Here is a 25,365-nt window from a genome sequence, read left to right on the forward strand (position 1 = left end):
TACTCCACCAAATCTACCGGTGTTTAAAACACATTAAAATTTCCATTTTGGAATCATTCTTAGAAGATGTATCCATTCCTTTGCTTCTTTTCCAGTTAAACGATACTATTTTGCGATGATCAAAATCCTTCAGAACACAGTCCCCTGGGTCAAATTCAGGTCATTAAAACTGGTTCAAGCATAAAGCAAAAAGGTAGTCATCGTGTTAGTTTTCTTCAGCATTAACACGTTCCAGAAGAATTCTCAAATGCCCTGGGCAGTGGCGGTCCAATTGGAGCAGCTGAAGCCTCTTTGCCTTCTTTCTGGTCGCTAGCAGCTCCTAGTCCCCATTTCACCATGAAAAATACAAGAGGCAAGGAAACAGGATAAAATAATCTGAAAGACTGCTCCGTAATGAGGCAGAGATAAAGAAGTATCCACTGACAGCTGCAGTTAAAATAGTAAAGAAAACAACTAGAAAATTTGTACAATGGGGAGGCTGGACTATCGCCTTAGTCTAAATTTAGAAGGAGCTAAAAATAAGCATCCTGAGTGCAGGTTTGAGGTCTGATGCAAGGGACCGTCTTAACGGTGGTCACAGTGAATGTTTGGCCACGTTGACGGAGGGCCAGGCAGTGTCTCAGGGACCCTGGGGTCCACGTGAGCCCTGGCCGGTGCCCAAGTAGGCAGGCGTGGCCCAATCTTGCCCTCAGAACCCTGAACTGAAATATGGGACTAACTTTCAGCACTGGATTATTTCTGAACCCCTTTGTTGCATAAGTTTGTTTCCTCTCTGAAAGCCCCACACCCTAGTGAGATAGAGTGGGCTCTGGGACCATGTTTCTTGGGACTAAGTCCTGGTTCTGTGTTTATTAGCTTTCTGTCTTTGAACAGGTTATGCTTAATCTCTCTGTGCCTCAGTGTCCTTGTGCATAAAATGGGGATGATACCACAGTACTGCCTCACTAAGTTGTTGTGAGGGTTAATTGAGTTATAAAAGTGAAGTGTTTTGGGGGTGCTTGGGTGGCTCAGTTGGTTAAGCATCCAGCTTCGGCTCGGGTCATGATCTCGTGGTTCATGAGTTCAAGCTCCCCATCGGGCTCTGTGCTGACAGCTCAGAGCCTAAAGCCTGCTTCGGATTCGGATTCTGTCTCTGTCTCTGTCTCTGTCTCTCTCTCTCTGCCCCTCCCCCTCTCATGCTCTTTCTCTGTCTCTCAAAAATGAATAAGTGCTAAAAAAAATTAATAAAAATAAAAGTGAAGTGTTTAGGTCTTAGTGCTCAATAAATGTTATGTGTTCAAAGCACAGTCTCTTATGGAGACATGAAGATTTGTGGCTTGTAACCGGAAGCTGCTCATTTTTGATCTCTCTGGTCTCTACTCCATCCACCTCAACCTGCAACAGGTGAATTGTCTGAGAACTAAGTTTATGAATACCTTACTTAAGTATTTCCCTTGCCCAGGCAGAAAGAAATGAATTCTGCTGACTAGGTGCTGAGACACCTGGGCCCCTTTTCAGAGATGGTGATTCCCATGATCTGGGGTGGGGCCTGGTCATGTCCCATGTCCCATGTCCCATGATCTGGGGCATTTGTACTTGTGGTTACTTAAAACTCAGGGGATTCTAACGTGCAGCTGGGATTGGGATCCACTACCTTTGCTCTCCAACGGTCTTTGTTTGTTGATCCTCTTTTGATTGTCTTGTGAGAATGACAAGGTGATTGGAAAGTTATGGTCATACGCAGACCATCTGTGGTGGCATTTGTTGACATCATATTGTGGCCTGAGATTTTTGTAATGGAAATCCGTTAGGGGATGTGGAGTGTGTCCCCGCCCTTGTGTCCCTTGAGAAGGAAGCATGGCAGATGGGTTGCTGTGTTGGCATAGAAAATAAGAGACCTCATCCTCTGTGTTCTCCCTGAGACTCAGCTTCCCATTCTCAGTCATTGACCACCTGGGGTCCTTGTCAAAATCTTTCTTGGGGCGCCTGGGTGGCTCAGTCGGTTAAGCGTCCGACTTCGGCTCAGGTCACGATCTCGCGGTCCGCGAGTTCGAGCCCTGCGTCGGGCTCTGGGCTGATGGCTCAGAGCCTGGAGCCTGCTTCCGATTCTGTGTTTCCCTCTCTCTCTGCCCCTCCCCCGTTCATGCTGTGTCTCTCTCTGTCTCAAAAATAAATAAACGTTAAAAAAAAATTAAAAAAAAAAATCTTTCTTGAGCTACTTTCATCCCCCTCCCCCCACCTTTTTTTTTTTTTTAATGTTTGTTTACTGATGTACTGGTAAGAAAATGGAGGAAGGATGTCTAGACAAAACGACAGTCCCTTGAGTGGCTGTTGTTATAGAGAGAACCTTGGAGTGAAGAGGAAGCTGAGGTAGGAAGTTGCAACACTGTTTGTGTGAGGTTTCCAGAAAGCCTCTCGAATGCTCCTGTGTGATTTATTTTGAATACTGGTCTCCTCTGGAGCTACTCACATTTGGGGCCAGGTTATTCTTTGTGGTGGGGGGGGCTGTCCTGTGCATTAATGTAACCACTGTAAGTTAACGGTAGCCCCTTCCCCGAGTTGTGCCAACCAAAATCTCTTCACGTATTGTCAGCTGTCCCCTGAGCAACAAAATCTCCTCCCTTGGAGAGCCACTGGCCCCTTTACTAGAAGGAAAACCCACATTACCCAGTTAGGGAAATATTCACAGTGAGCATCAATATAGAAAAGCAAATCTCGGTGTACAATAATTTTCAAAGGTTTTATTAAACACTTATTGAGGGAATTCTAACACAAATACCCTTCTCTGGTATCTCCCCCTGGGCCTCCCCCACCCACTGCCTTTTGAGTCAAGGGAAGAGCAAAGAACAAATAAATGCTTATTCTGAGGCCTTTCTCCCAAGTGTGAGTAGGATTGTTCTGGCATAAGATATTTATCATTGAAATTAATTCTTGGCACAAAGGTATTTCTTTCAGTAATTCTGCAATCCCCACATTTTACGTAAGTCGAAAGAATCACTACAGGAGCATCAGTGGTGTCTTTCCAAGGCTTCAAAACATCTGTTTGCGTCTTTCATTTTAAATCCCGCCATCAAGGCTCGAATCCATTTAATTGTTATGGTGAATGCAGCTCTGCTTTATCTTCTCTAAAATTCCTCTCGAAGGGTTGGGGCAAAGCCGGTGCCCTCATTTAGCTCAGTGTTACAATAAAAGTGCCAGAGTTCAGCAAACTGAAGTTGGCTCTTGTTTGAAAAGTGGTCATTATGGAAGCCGAGCTGGGCGTCTGCAGCTCACTCCGGCCTATGCGCGTCAAGGACAGTTGGGGTCATCGTTGTTTGGAGAGTCAAGCGCCTCCCTCCCCCCTTGATATACCTCAGGCACATCTGTCTGATGCTAAGTGGAGGATTAGAGTCTGTCCGAGTACACATACCCCTCCTGGAGGAAGTAGATTAAGCAGAGTTTGTTGTAACAGGAAAGGCTTCTGTGACAGTTGGGAGAGCCCAAGGCACCTTGGTCAGAGGACTGGTTGAGCACCCACCACGGACAGTTGTTTGATTTGCGGGCAGAGCCTGCTTCCCTCAGTGCCTGTGGAACGTACAAGTCTATTTCGGACCGTTGTTCCGTGCAGATTGTCTGGAGCTTGATTCTGAAAACACAAGACAATCAGGCAGCAGGGAGACACAACAGAGAAATAGGCACCGCACAGATTTTTTTCCTGCAAACAAATATGGCCCCATCCTTCGGAGGCTCTGAAGTCTCCCAGATACCAGTAGCACACGGTCTTCTGTTTGTTTGTTGATAAAATTTGGAGCCATGTGCGTTTTGTAAACTGTCTGGGCCCCATGGTTTTGTCACACAGCACCTGGCTTGCTTCCTGAGGCCCTGCTGGCGAGAGCCAAACATCTAGTCTTGATTTCCGGCTGGATTGGGTTGACGACACCCTCGAAATCCTGTGTGTGGGGAAAAATGGTTCAGAATTTCAGAGCCTCCGTGTGTGTATTTTAAAAGAACAGTAATGAACCTTGTATTATTTGGCTTTTACAACAGATTAACAGAGTCGGTAACGCTTAGATCTACGGTTTTGGGGGATGTAAAAATTTCTCTCCGTAGAGAAACGGACACTGAGATTTTGTGAAATTTGGCTGGGAACAAGTTATTTGTCAATGAAGTCAAAGTTGGAGAACTTTAACCTATTATTTTTTTTTTTTCCTCTGTAATTACTATTGCTTTTTAGCTTTGTTGTGGAAAGAGTGTTTATGCTGATCATATACATATATTATGAGTGTTTCTATGGAATTCTTATATGACAGTAAAGTGACTAAAAAGCAAAATAAAATCCTGGCCTAGTGGTTAAATTTCAGCTAAATGTTTTTATTGACAGTGTCTAAACTTTTCTTGCCCCCTTGTCCTCCAATCATTTTTTTTTTTTTCCTCACAGAGCTTTAAACTCAGGCATTAATCAAGGCATTATGAAAATCACTGTTATAATTGGTCCCTCTTTGGAAATGTTTGATTTGGAGAATCTGCTTATGTAGTACACATTGTTAGTACATCTCATAAGCGAAAGATTTTTATCTTCTTTCTTTAAGTCCCAAAGGGACTTAAATGGAGCCAGAGTGAATGTGTCTCAACCAAGTAAATTAAAGATAAATCTAAACGCAGGCTTACGTTGATGTGTGCATCCTGCTAGTTGTGAGTGGGCTATGCTCGTCACAAAGGTTTTCTTGGTCACCAGAGCATTGTTATGATGTGAAAATCATTGTAAGGATTTTCTTTTGGAGGGGGAAGGGGCAGAGGGAGAGGAAGAGAGAATCCAAAGCAGATTCCATGCTTAGAGCGGATCCCAACGCAGGGCTCGAACTCCCGAACTGTGAGATCATGACCTGAGCCGAAACCAAGAGTCCGATGCTTAACCGACTGAGCCGCCCAGGTGCCCCAATATGAAAATCATTTTAAAAAGTGAAGAAATGACCGCACCTATTTGCAACAATGAGTGTTATTTATGGTGCTTCTAGGTCCCGTCCCCCCCAGCCTCAGCCCTACTCTGTGCTTCCTCATTCTCTGGGGCTGCCTAGCCCCCTGTCAACCCACTGTCTCTTCAGATTTGGCCCCGCTTCTTCTCTGTGTTGCCACATGGCTACTGGGCACCTCCTCTGTGCCAGACGTTGTGCTAAACGTGGGGATGGAATGGAGGTGAGGTGGCGGCTCCCTTGCTGTGACCACTTCTTCAGCCACCTCTCAGCCTTATCTTCGGCTCTCCCATCTCTCTGATGGTCAGCAGAGCCAGTGTGTGGGGGGGTGCACTAGGAAGTAAATGGGGGCGGCTCCCTCCGGGACAAAGAAGAAAATTCCTTCGGTGTCTGTTGTTGGAGGAAAGTCTCTTGTAGTGAAGGCGATGGAGACCTGAGATAGGATGTTGCAAAACTACTGAGGCTGCCAAAAAACCCCAGCGGTGTTTTTGCATAAGCCTTTTAAGCTGGGGGATGTTCGGAGAAGGCCTTGAAGCATAGGAGCCAGAACATGACCTCATCTCTTTGAAGTCCCTGTTCCTGCCTCTCTGGCTTTCTTTGATTACTAAATCCCCCTGACCCATTTCCTGGTTATCTTCTGCTGGGTACCAAACCATCCCAGGACAGTCATTTTCCTTGCTCGTTCTTCTGTGTTTGGCAGTTTCGGGCGGGGCTCAGCTGGGTCCTTGCTGCCCTTGCCCGGAGTGGCACATTTGGCTGTGTCGTCTGGTGGCTTGACTGGGGCTGGCTTACAAGATGGCCTCACTTGTACGTTTGGTGCTTGGTTGGCTGGACCTCAGGAAGCTAGCCGGTGGTTTGTCTGGTGAGCTCAGAGATCCTGGGGGCAAACCAGAATCTGTGAGAACTCGTGAGGCCCTGGCTTGGAATTTTTATCTCACCATCTATGTCACGTTCTGTCGATTGAAGCAGCTCACAAGGCCAGTCCCAGTTCATGGGGTGGAGAAAAAGTGACACAGAAGTCTGTGCTCAAAGGGATGGACAGAATCATCAGTTTGCAAACAGCTCTACCAGCTGCATTGCTCTTTCTCTCTTACTAATTTTTGTCTTCAGCTAAGGGCAGAAGCATCGCATAGTGAAGTGGGAAAGGACACTTGCTTTAGAATCGGATACACCTATAGATACTGATTCATAGGAGTCCCTTTATTAGATATTAATGTTTTTGCCAGTTATATGTTGAAAATAACTTTTCTCAGTTTATACTGTGTCTTGTTGCATTTTGACGAAGGGTTTTAATTTAATTCGATTTATTTATTTTTTAAAGTTTATTTATTTATTTTGGGTGAGAGACAGAGGGGCAGAGAGAGAGAGGGAGAGAGAGAGAATCCCCAGCAGGCTCCGCACTGTCAGCGCAGAGCCCGATGGGGGACTCAAACTCACGAACCGTGAAATCGTGTCCTAAACCGAAATCAAGAGTTGGATGCTTAACTGACTGAGCCACCCACGTGCCCCAGAAGGGTTTTTAATTTTAATAAAATCTGATGTTTCTGTCTCCTATGATTTGTGCTTTTTATATCTTATTTAAGAAGCCCTTCTCTTTCCTAAGGTAACCAACCTTGTCTTCTGTATTTTCTTATAAAAGATTTCATACTTGGGGCTACTGACATTCTTCTGGTGTATGCCCCCCTGGTATTGATTTTTGTGAATGGTGTGTGTTAGGGTACAACTTTCTATTTCTCCATGTGAGTAGTCTTCTGTCATAACGTTTAGCAGATGTACCATTCTGTTCCCTGGGGTCTGAAGCGGCACATGTACTGTGCATATCACGCCCCCCTATGCGGAAGGGCCGTTTCTGGGCTCTATGCTCTGTTAGCCTGTGCTTTATAATACATTTTGGGATCTGGTAGGGAAACTACTGTAACGTTGTGTAATCTTGTTCTTTTTCTCTAAAACTGTCTCTGGTGTTACTGGCTTTTTGCTCTTTTGTCACCAATTCATTTCCCCCAAAATGCTGCTAAGTGTAGTCTGAGGCTGAATACAGACTCTTTGGAATTTGTTGAGGTTTATGTTGTGGTCTGATGTGTGGCCTGCTTGTATAAATTGCCGATCCTTGGGGAAGATGCACACTCACAAATTCTTAGAAAAAGGGTTTGAAATCTATTCATGGATCAAGCTTAATGACGATTGATACATCTTCACGTGGTGGCTAAATCTGTTTTGTCTGACATTTGTTGCGCTTTCTTTACATTGGCCAACTATATCTTCCCGTCCCTTTAGTTTTTTTTTTTTTTAACGTTTATTTATTTTTGAGAGAGAGAGAGAGAGAGAGAGAGAGAGAGAGAGACCGAGCGTGAGTGAGTGGGGGAGGGGCAGAGCGAGAGAGGGAGACACAGAATCCAAAGCAGGCTCCAGGCTCTGAGCCTACCATGGGGCTGGAGCTCATGAACTGCCAGATCATGACCTGAGCCGAAGTTGGATGCTTAACAGACTGAGCAACCCAGGTGCCCCTAAAAATAAAATCGTCAGAGGGTGCCTGGGTAGCTCTGTCCATTAAGCATCCAACTGTATTTTGGCTCAGGTCATGATCTCACGGGTTGTTGAGTTCCAGCTCTGCACTGACAGTGCAGAACCTGCTTGGGATTCTCTCTCCCTCTCTCCCTGTCAATCCCCCGCTCACTCTCTCTCTCACTCAAAATAAATAAGTAAACATTAGAAAATCAAACTTTTTAGAGACATAATGCTATTGCACACTTAATAGACTACAATGTAGTGTAAATATAACTTTTATATGCACTGGGAAACCAAAAAATTCATCTGACTTGCTTTATTGTGATATTCACTGCATTGCAGTGGTCTAGACCCAAACTCACAATATTTCCAAGGTATAGCTGTATATCCCTTAGAGAGGTGGGGTTTGTTTGTTTGCTCATTTGTTTGTTTGTTTGTTTTGTTTGTTTTGTTTGTTTTAGTGAGGTTCTGTTTGTAGCAAACTTTCTCACTCTTTGTTTCTCAGAGAACATTATATCCTCCTTATTGAATAATATTTTAGCTGGAAATACAATTCTATATTGGTCGTGTTAGCATTTGAAGATTTTTGTGCTTTCTTCAGATAGATCTTTTATTCTTTCTTGAACTTTTATTCTTACCTATTGAGCATTTTATTTCAGTGGTTAGTTCTCATTTTTAAAAACTCTGTGAATTTACCTGGTGTTTTCTGAAATTACCTCTTGTCCCTTTTAAAAAAATATATTTTTATGCATACTTGCCATTCTGTATCTGATGATTACAGTATCATTCCTTGGGAATCTGCTTCTGTTGTTTATTGTGTCTGCTGCTTCTCACTCATGGGGACCTGGTTCTTCCTGGGTTTTCTAATAATGGACTAGGAGTTTTTATTTGATCAAGCTTTATCTCTGGGCATGATATGATACCGTCTTTAAGAGTGAATTCGTCCAGAGGGATTTTGATTGTGTCTTTGCCAGAGCCCTTGGAATACAAATCTACAATGATTTTAAGGTAGTTTGTTCATCTTAAGTGTCACGGACTGAATGTTTGTGTCCTGCCAAAATCTATACATTGAGGCCGTGAGCCCCGTGTGATTGTTCTTTGGAGTTGGGGCCTTTAGGAGGTAATCAGGCTTAGCTCAAGTTGTGAAAGTAGGACCCCGTGATGGGGTCCCCCCCATATGGGGTTAGCGTCCTCGTAAGGAGAGCAAGAGAGCAGAGCTCAGTCTTCCCTTACGTGCACGAGGAAAAGGTCATGTGAGCACATCGGGAGATGGTAGCCTTCCACAAGCCGGGGGAAGGGTCTCCACCAAGAATTGAATCTGTGAGCCCCTTGACATTGGACTTCCATCCTTCAGAACTGAGAGAAATAAATGTCTGTTATTTAAGCCACCACCTCTGTGGTCTTTTGTTACAGAAGCCCAAGCTGACTAAGACATAGAGTCTTCTGGAGGCAGTACATGGTGTAAATTTGAATCTCAAACACCCGTGGGGTCAGCCTGTGGTTATCCTCTTTGGAGAACTCCGCCCCCCCACCCCTTGCTCCCTCCCTGGTCTCCTGTCCCAGAGTGTAGGCAGAATCAGACAAGCTTCCTTTCCCCTCTTCCCCTCCCTTCCCCTCCCCTTCCCTCCCTTCCCCTTCTCTCTCCTCCCCTTCCCTTTTGCCAATGAATACCTTTTTCTTTTATCTTTTTACATCTTTTTAGACCAAGGGTATAGCCCTTCAAAGGAACCGTGTGAATGAATGCGGGAAATTCAGTTCCAGGTCTCCAACTTGTGCCGATCTGACACCTGTTTTCTGTCTCTGGTCTTTACAGTTGAAACCAGAGTCTCCAGGACATTGGCTCCCAAGCTGTGATGGTACCGCTGTTGGGAAATGTGTGGGTGGATTTTTATTGGCACAGAGATTGGGGAGTGCTAATTGTATTTAGTGCCCAGGAGCGAGGGAGACTAAGTGTCTGCCAAATGTGCAATTTTGTACCCTGCCCCCCAGAATTGTTCCTCTCCTAACACCCATAGGTCTCTTTCTTTGGGAAACACTGCTCTAGGGTTTGGGGACTGATGGATTTACTCAATATCGCCACAGCTTTTAGACTGGCCCCACCACACCAGCTTCTTTTATTGTCTTCATTTTGGGCCCTGGGACTCGTTGGAGCTCAGCTCTATGTTTAAAAGGATTTTGTTATGTTTTATTTATCATTCTTAAGTGTTGTGTAGAGGTGAAGTTCCCTCCTTTCTTTCCTTTCCCTTCCTCCTTCCCTCCTTCCTTCCTTTCTTTTCTTTTCTTTTCTTTTCTTTTCTTTTCTTTTCTTTTCTTTTTTCTTTTCTTTTCTTTTCTTTTCTGTTTTTTTTCTTTTCTTTCCTTTCCTTTCTCTCTGACTTTTCCTTCCTTCCTTCCTTCCTTCCTTCCTTCCTTCCTTCCTTCCTTCCCAGGATACCTAGCGCCACTGTATCATTAACAATGAAATCCTTTCATCTGTTTTCTCACTACCTTGTGAGCATCAGCTGTCCCCCAGGCATTGCATTACACAGTGGGGTCTGTAGGGTCACAGCAGTTGGCTGTACAGGCAGGGGGGTTGCCATTCTGCAGAGTGCAGTGTGAATGGTGCCCTGTGGGCTGTGCAGCCTGGCTGTTTAGGACAGTGCTGAGTGAGCCGTGGTTTCTGTGATCCAAGAGCTCAGTGCTTAGCAAAGTGTCCCTAAATGAGCTCATCCACTCCTCTGCATTGGAGATCAACTCTTGCCCTTTTCTCTGGCCCCAGCCTCTAGGCCACTGCCCCCGGACAGAGTGTTCAATCACTTTTTCCCCACGGAGGTGACAACATGATATAGTCGATAGCCATCAAGTTGACTGAGCTGCTTTCTTTGACTGCTACTGCCATATGGTAGAGTGAGCCAGTAATTAGAAAATCCTAGAGCCAGAGCAAAAGGGAGGACACAGACAGAAACTTCATTCAGAGTGTATTCACTTTGTTGGTGCTTCATTCCAGAGGAGGAGGGGAGACCGCAGGATACCATCTTGGAGCAGTGCTCGCTGGGAGGTGGGCTTCCTCCCTGTTTCCCAGCTGACTTCGAGTCCAAACAAAGTGATGCCAGGCAGGTTCTGACTGTACTGGTGTCACTGGATAAGGCAACCTCTTTGCAAACCCAGGCTTTCTCATCCAAAGAGTCAGAAAGTGGTTCCCTTAACTCTCTCATCTTCTATCCTGTCCATTTATAGTGATGGTGCTGTCGTCCCGGATCCAGTGCCAGACTGGTTTGATTATACCACTGTCTCATCAGATTAGCTAGAGGTTTTTAAATGTCTTAGAGCCTTGGAACTCCAGGTGTGGTCCGTGGACCTACAGTACCGATTGGTGTCATCGTGGGGCTTGTGAGAAATGCAGAATTTTCGGTTCGACCCCAGATCTTTTGAATCTGAATGTGCAGAGTGTGATCCCCTGTGGGTTCAGATGCTCTTTAAATTTGAGAAGCGCCCCCCAGAGGCCTGTGATTGCAGTGTTCTCTTCCTTCTCTTTTACATAGAGTATGCCGGGAAGTATGGAAGTTTGGTGTTCTGTTTATAGCTTGCCAGACTTCGCAAAAACAGGTATCATACGTATTGTGGACCGAATGTTTACGTCCCTGGGTCCACCTCCAAATACCATGGCGTGGGAGGTTAGGGCTTCAACTTGAGATTGTTGTGGGGGGGCGGGGCGCATCATAACAATTAGGTATTGGAAAAAAAAAAATATATATATGCTATAATATAAAAATAATACTAGTAACAATAAAAACACACTTCCTGAGCCAAGATCGTGGAGCTCGTATTTGGAGGGTCTCACAATGTATGTACCTGTCGTGAGCCTGACCCCGTGCCCCGCTTTGCACAGGCATGGCTTTTAGCAGTTGGTGCACATGCCGACCCTCATTTTCCTCTGATGTCGTCCTGCAGGGCACGGCCTGTGCGGCGAGCAGGGCAGTGGTGCTGAGACCGCTCTGGAGGAGACCGAAGGGCCGGACCTGGAATCCTCAGATGAAACTGATCACAGCAGCAAGGTGAGAGATTTTCATTTTCACGTCCCACGTGTCAAACCACCGAAGAATCACAACCGACACGTCACCTTTGCAGCCGTATGCGGTCAGGAGGCCTCTCCCCGGGACCAAGTGCTTTTACTCTGAGAGGTCACTAAATAAGACACAAAATCCAAATTACCACCTTGGTAACAAACCTGTGCGTGAGCTTACAGGGCAGAAGTCCCTTTGCATGGGTTCAAGTCTCATTTCATCCGATTTCCTTCTTACGTCTCCATCTGTGCTTGAAAAGGCAGCATCCAGTTTGTGTGCCGCTGGGTCAGTTACACCTTCTTGCTCTTCTGGTTTCTGCACTGAACTCTTCTTGGATTGTCTGTGTGTGGCTCCTGTTAAAGGGAAAGAAACCATCTTTTAATTTATTCGAATAGCATGTTCCTTGGTTGGCTGAGGCCTTATTCTGCCTCTCTTTGGTGGAAGGCCGTGTATTTGTTTCCCATAATTCATGCTTCCACCCTTCCACCGTCACTTCCCAGAGGGTTCTGTGGATCAGTAAGTAACGTCTTCTTAGCACAGTCTCCAGAGTACGACAGTTTGAAAACCTGGTGTTACCTCTGTCCAAAGGCCCTTCCGCAGCAAAAGTCATTGTATGTGATTCTGTTTCTGTATTTATTCACCTTAAAAAAAAAAAAAAACAAATAATACGCACGTGTTTATTTTGATCCCTCCACCTAGCTTTTGTTCTTCTGTTTGATATTTACCACTTGCCCTGATCAAATCCTGTAACAGGGTGATTCTTGCCTTCGCCCAGTGATTGGATGACTGCGGAAGTCAAATAATATAAAACAGTAGGAGAGCACGTTGGCCAGGGAAATATATGATTCAAATATGAACCCTTATTTTAAAAAATCTGCATTTCTCTATGTGTCCTTTTTTTTTTTTTTGTCTCTCTTGGTGTTTCTGTCTCTGTAAGACTCTCTTGAGTGCCTGTGTCACTTTTACCCATGTGCGTGTCTTTGGTCCTCATGGGATTACCTTCCTTGGTGTCCTTTCTAAGTTGGGCGCAATATAAAATTTAATATTTGAATATAAAATTTAATATTTAATATGGAAATTTAATATTTGGAAATTTAATATTTGAACTTTCAAATTTAATATTTGAAACTAACTTTAATATTTGTAAAGGGCTTTATGTTGGTTATTAATTAAAACGCAGATGAATGGTAGGGCACCTGGGTGGCTTCGTTGGTTGAGTGTCCCACTTCGGCTCAGGTCAAGATCTCATGGGTCGTGAGTTCGAGCCCCACATCGGGCTCTCTGCCGTCAGCATGGAGCCCGCTTCGGATCCTCTGTCCCCCTTTCTCTGCCCCTCCCCATCTTGCATTCTCTCTCTCTCTCTGTCTCAAAAATAAGCATTAAAAAAAAACCCCACAGATGAATGGAAATACACACATTTCATTTAAAGCCAAAAAAACCCAAACAAACAAAAACTTGCTTAAACTTAACTTTTTTATGTTTGTGGCCCTTACTTTACTTTTACATACTTAGGGGAGGAGACAGGGACAGCCCCCCTCAGGGAGAAATGGATATTTCCAAACTGGGGTCAGATATTTCGAAAGGTATTTATTAAGTTATTTTGTTATTGAATGTTAATTCTCAGTTTCTAATTTGATTTAGGAATACGGCTATTTTTCCTATATCTAAAACATTAATCTCTGAATACTTTTGAACTTGGATCATTTTTACCTCACTGTAATAGCCCCGTGTTCTCATTCCTTGTGGATTTTGAGATTGTTTCATTTAAAATTTTGTGAGTCATGAGGTCCTAAACAGGGTCCTCTATAATACTAGGTCTGGCAGTGGAGAGGAAGGAAGGGGCCCTGGGGTTTTGTTGACTGCCTGTGGATGCCTGTCTGACTTCATGGTTCTTTCTCCAGAGAACAGGCCCTACAGCTCGCCTGGAACAGACAGGGTCAGGTGCAGGAACAGGCCAGCTCGTCCCTGGATTTCACTGTAGCGATGCTCAGTGCGCTTTCCTGAGAGAACAGCTTCAGAGTTATTGATGACAAGTTTGGGTGATGATCAGTATTTTTGAAGCTAGTGCAGTGACCCGTGCTAAAAACATAGGTTCATCTTTTCTTTTCACCGGGTCGGAGGGCACTGTGTGATTCTGTACCTGAAAATACTCCCTAGGTTTGCTTTGATTCACATTTTATCTTTAGTTGAATGATTTTGTCACTCAACCCAAGTTAGTTAACTGAATTAGCCTTTAATGAGTTACTTTCTCACTTTGGATATTTGGAAGCAAAAATCTTAAATTGTGCAAATGGTTCTTCTGGAGTCTGGGTCCTACTGTGGATTCTTCTACATATTGGGCACCATTCATATTAACTTCCCTCATGCTCGCAATACCTCTGAGAGAGAAATCCTATGATTCCCTCTATCTTATAGGTAATGACATTGGAACAGAGAGGTTAACAACTCACTGAAGGTCACACAGCTCTGAGATGGCAAAACCAGGCCTTGTATTGTTATCAGCTATGCTAAAACTATCTTCTGGCCAGATTGGTTAAAGTGTGGTGTTAAATACCAAGTTTCAGAAAAAGGAGTTAATTAATTAATGTGCTGTGTAAGTCAATTAGCTAGAAAGTCATTAGCCACTTAAATATTTTCTTAATGCTTAAGCTTTTGGGGTGTCTTTTCTTATGATTTAAAGTAAGGAATACCTGGGGGTGCCTCAGTCAGTTAAGCTTCCAACTTGGGCTCAGGTCATGATCTTGTGGTTTGTGGGTTCGAGCCCCGCATCAGGCTGTGTGTTGCCGGCTCAGAGCCTGGAGCCTGCTTCAGATTCTGTGGCTCCCTCTCTCCCTGCTAGCCCCTCCCCCGCCACGGACGCACCTGAGCTCTTGAGCACGCATGCGTGCTCTTTCTCTCTCTCTCTCTCTCTCTCTCCCTCTCTCTCTCCCCCAAAAGTAAGTAAACATTAAAAAAAAAAAAAAGTAAGAGCAAGAGTTTCTTGATCAAGCTTATTCTTTTGACATGTCTCCTAGATCAGTAATTCTTCTTGAGAATAAACCAAATGTTAATTTTTAAGTTGTAAGCTGCCGTAAACACGGAAGGATGGTTTAGCCTTTGCTTCGAATGCACCAGGCTGGGTGTAGAATGTAAAAACAAGTAAATAAACAAGTCAAGAAATGACATGAAATGAAACAAGCAGTCATTTTTTCTTTCTTCCTGCTGAGTGTGTGAAGACTGTTGATTTTTTTTTGTTTAATATTTTTGTTGCTCTTCCTAAATTAATTGCTTTACGAAACATTGGGCAGAATACAAGAGAATGCAGGCTTGAGTGTTAATGTGTTTTTTGATTTTTTTTTTTTTTTGTTAAATAGCAGTTTTCGCTATTTGTGGCCTTTTGGGGTTAAGCAAGTAGATAATTATGAGCTTGCCAGGCATTGGTGGCCCTGGGGTGGGGGCGGGGCTCCCACACCGCAGGGGGGCAGTCTAGCCTCTTTGTGAGCCACCTCCCTCCTCTTGTGACTGTGGTGATAGCCTCAAAGGGGGCCTTCTCCACCGGCCACTGGTTTCTCTGCTTCTCCTGGAAAACTCTTGTCTCTGGAAATGAATGCTGATGAGCTCCCGGCTGTCGTTATGCATCCCAGGCCCCCTGGCAGCTGTGATTTTGTTTTCCATTTAGCCAATGTATTAGAATAATTTTCAGAACATTTCCATTCTGAAAGCCTTGCCTTCTCTCTTTTTTTTTTTTTTCTTTTTAATCCAAATTGGGATTGTCTTGGAAATGTCTGCTTTAGTAACAAAGCATTAGCGGAAGATGTGAAAACATAAGCTGTTCAAAGAACGCAGTTTGTTTTTATTTATTTATCTATTTGTTTTTTAGTGCCTGCTCCCGACTCAGTGAGAGAGGGGTGTCTTCAAAGTTGTGGGAGCCTGCCGGGTTGAATATCCCCGAGCACGGCATGACGCTGGCCAATCAGCTGATCTTGGCCGCAGAGCAGGCTGCTCACATCCTGGGCAGGCTTTTTCGGCTTTGTGTTCTGGTCCCTTTTGATTCTCCCTTTCTGGAACTTTTGTTGGTTAGCCAGGTGAAATCAAAGCATGAATTCTAGTCCGCGAGTTAGCCTTTGACCCCATCCCAGAGGCCGCTGACGGGAAGAGGGGTGCTGGTCTGGGGACGGGGGGCGCACTGCTGCCCTCCTTGCTGTGTTGAGATGCGACAGTAGGTTTCACCACCGGCGAGCCCGCATGGGCTGTCTGTGTGAGAGGATGCTCCCTTGGGAACTGGAAGGCGTTTGGCGCTCTCGGGGTATTTTAGGAAACTTCTCTTTCTGTGCGGAGCATGTCAGGTGGTAGCATTACCATGAGAATATATTCCTGATGATGTCTGCACTGTGGAAAATAAAGCGCAAGCCCAGGATCGAACACAGTTACAAGTCCGGTGACTCTGTGTATCAGACGCTTCCTCTGGTGAGCATGTTTGAATTCTGTCTTGCTAACCTTGTTTCTGTTATGACTTTCCAGCTGAATTGTCTTCCAGCCCCGTTTCCCCATATTGCGTCTTTTTGCCCTCCAGTTCCCCTTGTTGATAAAGAGACATGTAGTTTAGCATGGGGGTGGGCATCGGTAGTTGGTGTGAAGCCGAATTTGCCTCGAATCTTCACATTTATATATATATATTTTCATTCTTAAATGGCCTGAAGATGTGATATGTATTTTGTTTAACAATTTTTAAAAATGTTTTACTTATTTTTGAGCGAGAGAGAGACAGAGCGCGAGCAGGGGAGGGGCAGAGAGAGGGGGAGCCACAGAATCCGAGGCGGGCTCCAGGCTCCGAGCCGTCGGCACAGAGCCTGACGCGGGGCTCGAACTCACGGACCGCGAGATCATGACCTGAGCCGAAGTCGGACGCCTAACCGACTGAGCCACCCAGGGGCCCCAGTAGCGTGTATTTTTAAAACGAAGTGAGGGTGGAGTTTTCCCCCTTTCTTTTGGTTGTTGAGACTTCGAGTGTGTTTGTATTATGTGTATGGCAAATCTCCCCTAACCCCACCTCAGAGTGTTCCGCATGTGTTTCTGGAAGAAGGGTGTTCACCTTGCCTCCTACAACGTTTTAAGTGTTTTGGACTTGATCTCTGCTTACTTGAGAAGGAGATGTTTATAGATGCGTCGGCGCAGGGAATGTGTTGGTGGTTTGACGTCCACTGACTTCTATTGTACGTGTCGGTTCCTGTAGTAAGTGTTGAGTCCCTAGTAAGACAATCTGGTGGGTTAATGACAAGGACTCATTTAACCAAATCACACTGGACTTTTAAAAAGAGCTTCATATTAACATTGGAGTCTGCCCGCCGTGCGATCTTTGTGTCACTTAGTGCAGCTTGAACTTTGGCAGTAAGTACACCTGATTTACTCAGTTGAGCCTTCGTCCTTCCTAGAGGTCTCTTCTTCAAAGTTTGTTCAAAAGGAGACAGAGAAGGTGATGGAAAACTATGGGGATTGCCATTGTGTATAGTGGTCTCTGAAATTATAGAGAACATGACTTTGGTGTTTGTCTCCAAAAGAGCTTAAGTAAAGGTTATAAGATTTTAGGCCACTCCGGCCCCTTTTAAATCTGTGGGATGTGTTAAATCGGTCACACTTAAAGGACAGTTTTAGGACTCTGAACTCCTCTAGAGATAGAAATTGCCCTCGGTGGTTGCATAACAGGAAGGGCTTAAACAGCTGGGTAGCTTGAGTCAATAGTGTGTACTTAAAAGCCTCCCCCTTCTTTTTGTACTTTCTTTTCATCTTCCACAGGAAGAAAGCGATATTATAAACATTGAGCTTCACGCTGGCCCCAGTAAAGTGGTCCATTTCCTCCTGCAATTGTGTACTCTCTTCTGCATGGTGGTTGGATAATTCTGAGCTATGGCAGTAGAACGGCTTTGCTACCTTGAACAGTCTCTAACCGGCAGCTCTGAAATGCCTGAAAGTGCTTTTCTGTTTCCAGGGTGACTGATTGCAGTCCTCAAGCCGGGAGAGGTCTGTACTTCTCCCATTGCAGAAACCTCGCTGTCCCCTCCTCCCGAGCTGCCCTTCTCCCCTTGTCCTGGTTCCAGGACACTTGGCTTTTGGGAGTGTGTTGAGAACCCCCCCACAGCAGCCGCCTCTCCGGGGATCTCTGACCCCGGAGCTTGGTGTAGAATAACGAGGAGACCACAAAACGCTCCGTGACAGAGCGGGGGAAGCTTTGCGTTCCTCGTACATCCTACATCGTGGCCTAGCTCCCTAGGACCTTGATGTTAAAAAAAGAAAAAAAGTTCTGACCACAGCATAGGGTCAGGGGGACTTAAAAGTTGGGCCACAGCATACAAAATCTCTGCATTCTTCTAGAGAATACCTGCATTTCATACTTCCTTCTAAGGATGTTTTTTGGGTCAGATTTTAGTAAAACAAAATTCTCAAACTCGATGATATCATTTTAGGTTAAGTGTTTCCAAGCAAAAGTTTCCTTATGAGCTTTGTAAAACGTGCTTTGCCAGTATGCACTGTAACTTGGAATTCTGTCTTTTTATTCCTTATTTAAATAACATGGAATTGATAGTAAGCAGACTTCGTCCATGTTGAGATTACGTCCGTGTTCCTCGCGAGAGTTTATATCTTGAATCAGAGAACAGGGTTGCCCATGTTGAAACTTCATTAACCCCCTCCTCTGTGTTAGAGACCACCTAGCTAAATCTGTCCTAAGCTGAGGATTGTGTCTAATAAGGAAGGGATGCCTAAGGCTTTGAACTCTCAGAAGAGGACTTAAGGGAATTTGGGGGTGTCTCTGGGATGCTAAAGGTTTTTCCTAATAGAATCCAGAACTTGGCTCAGAGTGGGAGAAAGAGGAGTAGGCCGGGTGTTTGGAGTGAGGTTGGATAGGACGTGGCTAGGTTTAGATGCACCATAGCCCTAGCCCACAGCCCACTAACCTTAGCTCTCCCCTTGGACCTACTTAAAATAAGGGTACCAGACCTTAGAAGTAGTGAGCTTCACACAGGTAAAGTCAGAAGCTCTCCTCACACTCTTGAAAATGGAAACCTCAGAGTGTGGTGAAACCAAGGGAATAAAAACCTGGAAAGACCTTCCCACACCTTCCATTACTATACGTAGATGTCGGGGAGAATGGCAACAGGTCAGTGTAGTGAGAACTGGGAGCACAAAGGGAAGTGTCTTCTGGAATCCTCTGCCTTTGCTATGTGTCAGAGTCCCCACGTTGTAACTTTGGCCCCTCCTGAAAGTGTGAGGCGCCCTTGGTATACCATAGGAGGACATTGGATTTCACATGGTAACCTGTCTAAATGATAAAAGTGCAGAAAGGTGTGTTGCATCTCTGATGGGAACGAAGGGATGGATTTATTTATCATGAGGAGTAGCTTTGATGTTCATCTGCAGGGAAATGACAGGTAGCTGTGGTTGGTGCCGGGCCGGTTAGAAAAGCTTTGTGAAAGGAAAGGTGCCAGTTATACATTTGTTGCATTAGTTTCCTTTGCAGAATGCTAAATCTGAACAGTAAAAGTCAGGTGGGAAAAGCTGGAGAGCAGGGCAGTTACTTGTCAGACTTTCTCGCCCACAGGATTTTAGTTTTGGTGAGGTTTTCTCCCCCAACCCCCCTGTCATGTCTATGTTATAATGCAGATGATATAAATCATCACTGGATCATTTAAAAGATGTGTGAGCATTTTTGTTACAACGGGTCTTTTATTCCTGTGCCATTTTTAAGACAAAGCCATATTTAAACTGGATGTTTCAGGGTGACAAGTTAGTAAAACACTAACATAACTAAATAAAACTGTGTAGTTGGTTTCTACAGAAACAAGCTTCGATTAAATTCTTTTTTAACGCCCTTGTTGAGATATAATTCACATATCATACAGTTGAGCCCATTTTGGTGAGTTGTTGTTTTTTTTTTTGTCAGTCACTGAAGGGAGGATTCTTCATGGGAATATACAATGTCTGGAACGCTGAATCCATAGAGAACATTGAACAGTGCCCCTGACAGGTGACTAATACCTTCTGGCACATAAGACTAGGGTTAGCACTAGCAGCGAATAAGCTGTGGTCATTGCAAGAGAATTGAAAGAATAATTTTGTGGATCTGGCTCTACTCTTGGCTTGTCATGCCATTGTTGTTAACATATCCTTGTTAGGTTCTGATTTCCCTAGTCCTTGTCCTGCCTTTATTCCAGGCTCCCTTCCCTTCGGGATGTGCTAATGAAGAAAAGGCATATTAATGTTGGCTGCCCTCCTCTGCATTTAAGAGATTGCCCCCATGGGGTCCCCTTGGTTTTAGCTCCTCTGCCCTGCACAAAAATGCCAGCGTTGACTTTCAGCTCTCGGCGGCAACTGTTGTTTTGGGGAAGATGTTCTTCTCATGTTCTTCCTGGGTACGTGGGTGATAGAAGTCGTTCTTTATTTGCACACGTGTTGATTGGGAATAGTCTGTGCTGAGGGATGAATTAGAGAATGGAAGCCGGGGAGAGGAGGAGGAGGAGGAGGAGGAGTGGACAGCCTGCCTTCGAGGAGATATCCGGCAAACATTTGTAGGGTGGCACATTTGGACAAATATTAATAAACTAGATTTTGTGCTGCGAAGTAGCCTCTGGAGTCATTCCATCAGGGGCTTTAAAAAATATGCTGGCTCATCCCATCCTGGAGATCCTGATTGAATTGACCTGGAGGGTTAGCTGGGCATGTTCCCCAGGTGAGTCCCATATGCAGCCGAGGTGGCCAAGCACTGGGCCCAGGGATTTTCAGCAGCACTTCTACCACCCACGCTCTGGAGAACTGTCTTGCATAACTTGGAAAACTGGAACTTTAGAATCCTAGAACCCTCAACTTCTACCTGAATCATCCTGGGCAGAGACTGGGTGGAGGCTGGACTCCCCCACAGAAGCCTTATTCAGGGCCCAACAGCCTTTACTCCCGAGGAGGTATCTTTCTGTTTGGAGAAGCTACAGAGACAGAATTTTTTTTTTTTTTTTTTTCTTAAAATATATGAGTATCTGTCATTATCTAGAAGGTTGCCTTAGGGCCAATCTTTAACAGAGCCAGAAAGAATCTTAGCTTATAAAATCATCTTCTGACGTTGCAAAGTATAGTTTACTTACCTGGGGGTGTGCTAATTAATTAGCCTTGTATTTTGAGTGGAATGCATTTCATTTTTCTGTTTCTCTGTCCCCTTATTTGTATGCCTCTTGCAGAGTAGTTATGAACACAGGCTTTGATCCACACTGCCTGGCTCAAATCCCAGCTCTGCCGCTTTGGAGCTGTGCAATCTCAGATGAGCTCCTTAACCTCTCTGGGCCTCCTTTGTCTCAGCTGTTTTGTAGGAATGCTAATAGCCCTTACTCACCCTGCGGGAGGGTTAACTACATCAGACAAGTGCCTGGCATGTGGTGAGCACTCGGAATGTGTTAGCAATTATTGTTATGGTTGTTTTGAGCATCGGAGCTCTCATATGTGCAGAGCGGTGGGGGGCAGGGGTGGGGAGGGAGAGATGTAATTCATGTGTGGCAGTTCATTAACCAGGAAGGACATCTTGAGGCGGAACAGATGTCAGACAGGTCTCTCTAGCGAGGGGTAACTTCATCTGCCTTGCCTTTTAAACCGTGCTCCGCAGAGCACGGAACAGGTGGCCGCATTTTGCCGCAGTCTGCATGAGATGAACCTCTCTGACCCGAGCCCATCGCCTCAGGACTCCACGGGGCCTCAGCTGGCCACCATGAGGCAGCTCACCGACGCTGACAAGCTGCGCAAGGTCATCTGTGAGCTCCTGGAGACGGAGCGCACCTATGTGAAAGTATGTCCCCTTGTCCCGCCCTGCCTTCCAGCGGGGCCTGCCTTCCCTCACTTCCAAGGAGGGGCTCTGTGGGTTCGTACCCCTGCTTGACTAACCACAAAGCCCGGTGGTGGTAATGAGACATATCTTGGTCCCCCTTGGAATCTGGCCTTTCTTCCGAACGTTCATTTCTCCTGCGTCTTAAGGAAGCTCATCAATTCTTAGAGCAATTCTTTGAGATTTGTGTAAGTGATCGACTGAGAAAGGAGATGATGGAGAATATTGAGTGAGCCTTCTGACCTTTCTGAATCTGTCGTTGGGCTAAGACTAAAATTGAATTGAGTTTTTGAAAAATGTAAAGGTGTCATTTTCAGGATCTAATTTGAGTCTAGGCAGAAGGGCATCTGTTTTGTTTTTATTCTCACTTGTGTTCAGACATTTAGTTATATTCCTGTGGCTATGTAATTTATTCCTTCATAATTCCGAATGTCTATAGAATATGTATAACTATAATAGGTGCATTGTTCACACACTGCAAAACGTACATTGTAATACATTCCTATGACTGTAATAGTTATATATTCCTATAACTATATAATTTAGTTAGATGTCACAACACTGTGATCTGTTTTTAATTATCTACTTTAGTCTTTAACTCCGGGGTCAGCAAATTATGGCCCTCGGGCCAAATCCAGCCCTCTGCCTGTTTTGACACATAAAGTTTTATCGGAACGTGGCCACACACACATTCACTTATGTGTTTGTGCTGCTGTCACAGGAAGCGGCTTTCCTGTTACAGCGGCACAGTTGTAACAGAGGCCACATGGCCTGCAGTCTAAAATATTGCAGGAAATTTGGGCTCACTCCTGCTTTAAGGGAATTTAATGACCTAAAGAGTGTAATGTTAGCGTTTGGGACATAATCTGTTTTTTCTTCTTTAGATGCTTTACAGACTTTTAGATGTGCTAATGAAGTATCCTTTCAACCCTTAGGACTTAAACTGTCTCATGGAGAGATACCTAAAACCTCTTCAAAAAGAAACTTTCCTCACCCAAGATGAGGTATGATGGAAAAACGACCTGACTTTGTGAGGGTCACATTGCAGTTGAACGTGGTGAAGAAGGAGCGAGGCACACAGGCAATACTGAAAGCAATTTGAATTTGCTTAATTGTAATAAATAGCTCAAATGATTGCCCGTTAAGCTCTTGGCTTGCACTCAGAGGGTGAGGAGCTGCCCCCCCCTCACCTTTCCCCCCTTCCCCACGGTGGGCTCGTTATCTTAATTGATAAGTATTGGTAGAAGAGCTTTGAAATCGGAAGCAAATAAAGTTTCTGACCACTAATGAGATGCAGAGTGGATTAAATTCTTTTTCCATTTTCCAGCTGGACGTGCTCTTCGGAAACCTCACCGAAATGGTAGAGTTTCAGGTAGAATTTCTGAAAACCCTGGAGGATGGAGTAAGACTGGTCCCTGATTTGGAAAAGCTCGAGAAAGTCGATCAATTTAAGGTAAGTCTCATCCTCAAAGGCATGAGGCTGCCTCCTAATGTCATGGGTGGGCTATTCTGTAGGTCAGATTGACTCTCCTGATCGCAGGGGGGCCTGTACTCTTTCTGGTCATTTGTCGTGCTCGTGGTGTTGAGTCTTCATTGGACCTCCAGTGGCGTCCATTCAGGAAGGGAGTCTAAGAGGGGACCTTTGTCTGGCTAAGGGGACACTAGTGCCATCAACAGGTATCAAACCTGGTAGGTCTACCAGCTTCTGCTGTGGAAGATAGACCAACCTTGACCTTTTGTTCTGTTTATGTGGGGCCCTTTAATACTTGTTATTAGCAAATTAGACCAACACCCTTGGTTTCCCAGTAAACAAATTAATTTATCCTGTTCTGGAAAACTTTGCTTAATGGAAATGCTTATCATTATCCAGGAGGAACACAGTCTTCCATCTTACAGCGTTCTTATAGCCTTAATGAGGATTTATGACGAGTACCGTAGTGAGGATGCTTACAGCTCGTGTCCTCCTCCTTGGCCGGGTTTCCTTTATTGCAGATAATTTCCTATGCTACACCTGCAAATGACAGAGCTCGCTGCTTCATGCACAGTGTTGTTGGCTTACATGTCACCGTCGTACGCTTTTAAAAAACAGATTTTAAAATTCGAGCATAATTGACATAGAATATGCTGCCTATGTTCAAATTGCACAGTTTGATGAATCTTGCCCTATGTACATACCCATAACGATCAGCCCCGAATGTGTTTCTCCTGCTCTTTGGTGATTCCTGTCTCCCGCCCCTCACTGCCCGTCAGCCCCAGGCCACCGCGTGCACTTTGTGATACCATAGATTAGTTAGATGAACTTGCACTGTGCAATTTTATATAAATGGAATCATGCAGCGTGTGCTCTTTTTACGTGGCGTCCCGTCCTTGGTTTAATCACGTTTCATCCTTGTTGCTGTGTATCTCAATCTGCCAATAGTCCAACCTTGCCATCGCTCAGTGGTGACCCACCACACGGGTTAACAGGTATAGCACGCTCTGTTACCTTATCACCTTTTCTGGACACTTGGGTGGTTCCCAAGTTTGGGGCAGTTGCAAGTAAAGCTGCTGTGAACATTTGTGTACGAGTGTTAGTGTGGATATCTGCTTTCCTTTCTTCTGGCTAAATACCCAGGAGTAGAGTGGCTGGATCACGCGGTTGAGCCAATGTACCTTGTCACCGGCGGTTCCCCCTTACCCTCACGAGGAGGTCATGGTCTCTGTTTGTAGCCATCCTAACGCATGTGTAGTGGCATCTGGCTGTGACTTTCATTTTAATTTCCCTTATGACATGACGGTGCACATGTTCTGATGTGCTCGTTTGCCTGTAACGTATCCTCTTTGGTGACGGATCTATTCATACCATTCGCCCATTGATTTCTTTGGTTTTCTTACTGTTGGGTCTTGAGTAGAAGTCCTTTACCAGAACCGGGATTTGTAAATATTTTCTTGTCATACAGTGTCTTTTAAAGATCAGGAATTTTAAATTTTGATGAAGCCCAGTTTTTCAAATCTTTTCTTTCTTGGGTCACACTTTTGGTGTCCTGGCTGTGGAATTTTGGCCTAAACCAGGGTCATAAACATTTTCTTCTGTTTTCTCCCAGAAGCTTTGTAATTTGGGCATGTACCTTATGGTCTTGGATCTGTTTTGAATTAAATTTGTTGTGGTGCAATGTAGGAATCAAAGTCATCTTTTTTGCCTGTGAATGTGATTTTTCTGGTACTATGTGCTGAAATGACCATCCTTCTATTCTCTTCGCTTTGTTAATTTGGCCATTGTGTTGGACTCAGGTTCAGCTGTCTATGTGGGGCGCCCATACGCTTCGACCTCTCGTAGAGCTTGCCAAGATATGGCTGAGTGATGTTAGTATACACATTTAGGGACTTGGCTGCCCTTTCTCCCTCGTGTTTTTTTGGGTCAGTGATCCTTTGCAATGGGAGCTATCCAGTATACATACACATGTTCATACACTTAGCATATGAATATAGTCTTTTCTTTTTAAGTTTATTTATTCTGAGAGAGACAGACACAGCGTGAGCCAGGGAGGGGCAGAGAGAGATGGAGAGAGAGAATTCCAACCAGGCTCTGCACTGATAGAGCAGCACTCGAACCCATGAAGCTGTGAGATCACGACCCACGCCAAAGCCAAGAGTCAGACAGTCAGCCGACTGAGCCACCCAGGTGCCCCCAAATGTGTTTTTATATATAGTTATCTGTTTTTATTTGGATATGTCTTGAGACTGGTTGTAAGAATAGTCTGGAAGAATTCCCGGATCTCCTTCACCCAGATTTCCCAAATGTGAACATTTGACCACGTTTGCTTTATTATTTCTCTCCCTTCCTATCTCTGATATGTGTATGTGCATGTATCTGTGTGTCTGTGGAATATAATTTTTTTTTCCTCGAACCATTGAAGAATTTAGTTGCAGGCAGGAATACCTCTTTAATCCTAATTACCGCATAAGGTTCATTTGTGTGTGTGTTCAAATGCTGCTTGGATGAATTAATTTTCTCCCCTCTTCATCCTCAGGGTGGTTCTGCTGTCCATTCAAAATACAGTTTGGTTCCTTTGTG

The 25,365-nt window shown here is 44.7% G+C and overlaps 1 protein-coding gene across 10 annotated transcripts in view; it reads left to right on the plus strand.

Annotated features, from left to right (window-relative positions):
• TIAM1 (TIAM Rac1 associated GEF 1) overlaps nt 1-25,365 on the plus strand; it is a 391,533-nt gene that overhangs the window by 337,464 nt on the left and 28,704 nt on the right. For 9 of the 10 annotated variants that reach the window (XM_053903151.1, XM_053903146.1, XM_053903144.1 and 6 more), the window contains 4 exons: nt 11,364-11,467; nt 21,096-21,275; nt 22,247-22,315; nt 22,639-22,764. In XM_053903151.1, the coding sequence (XP_053759126.1) occupies nt 11,364-11,467; nt 21,096-21,275; nt 22,247-22,315; nt 22,639-22,764 (479 nt within the window). Of the gene's footprint in view, nt 1-11,363; nt 11,468-15,465; nt 15,923-21,095; nt 21,276-22,246; nt 22,316-22,638; nt 22,765-25,365 lie in introns of those variants that run through there. The other variant, XM_053903153.1, reaches the window with a different exon arrangement.

The sequence above is a fragment of the Panthera pardus genome, unplaced genomic scaffold (genome assembly GCF_024362965.1).
Source record: "Panthera pardus isolate Hobbes unplaced genomic scaffold, ASM2436296v1 HiC_scaffold_16, whole genome shotgun sequence".
Lineage (NCBI taxonomy): Eukaryota > Metazoa > Chordata > Mammalia > Carnivora > Felidae > Panthera > Panthera pardus.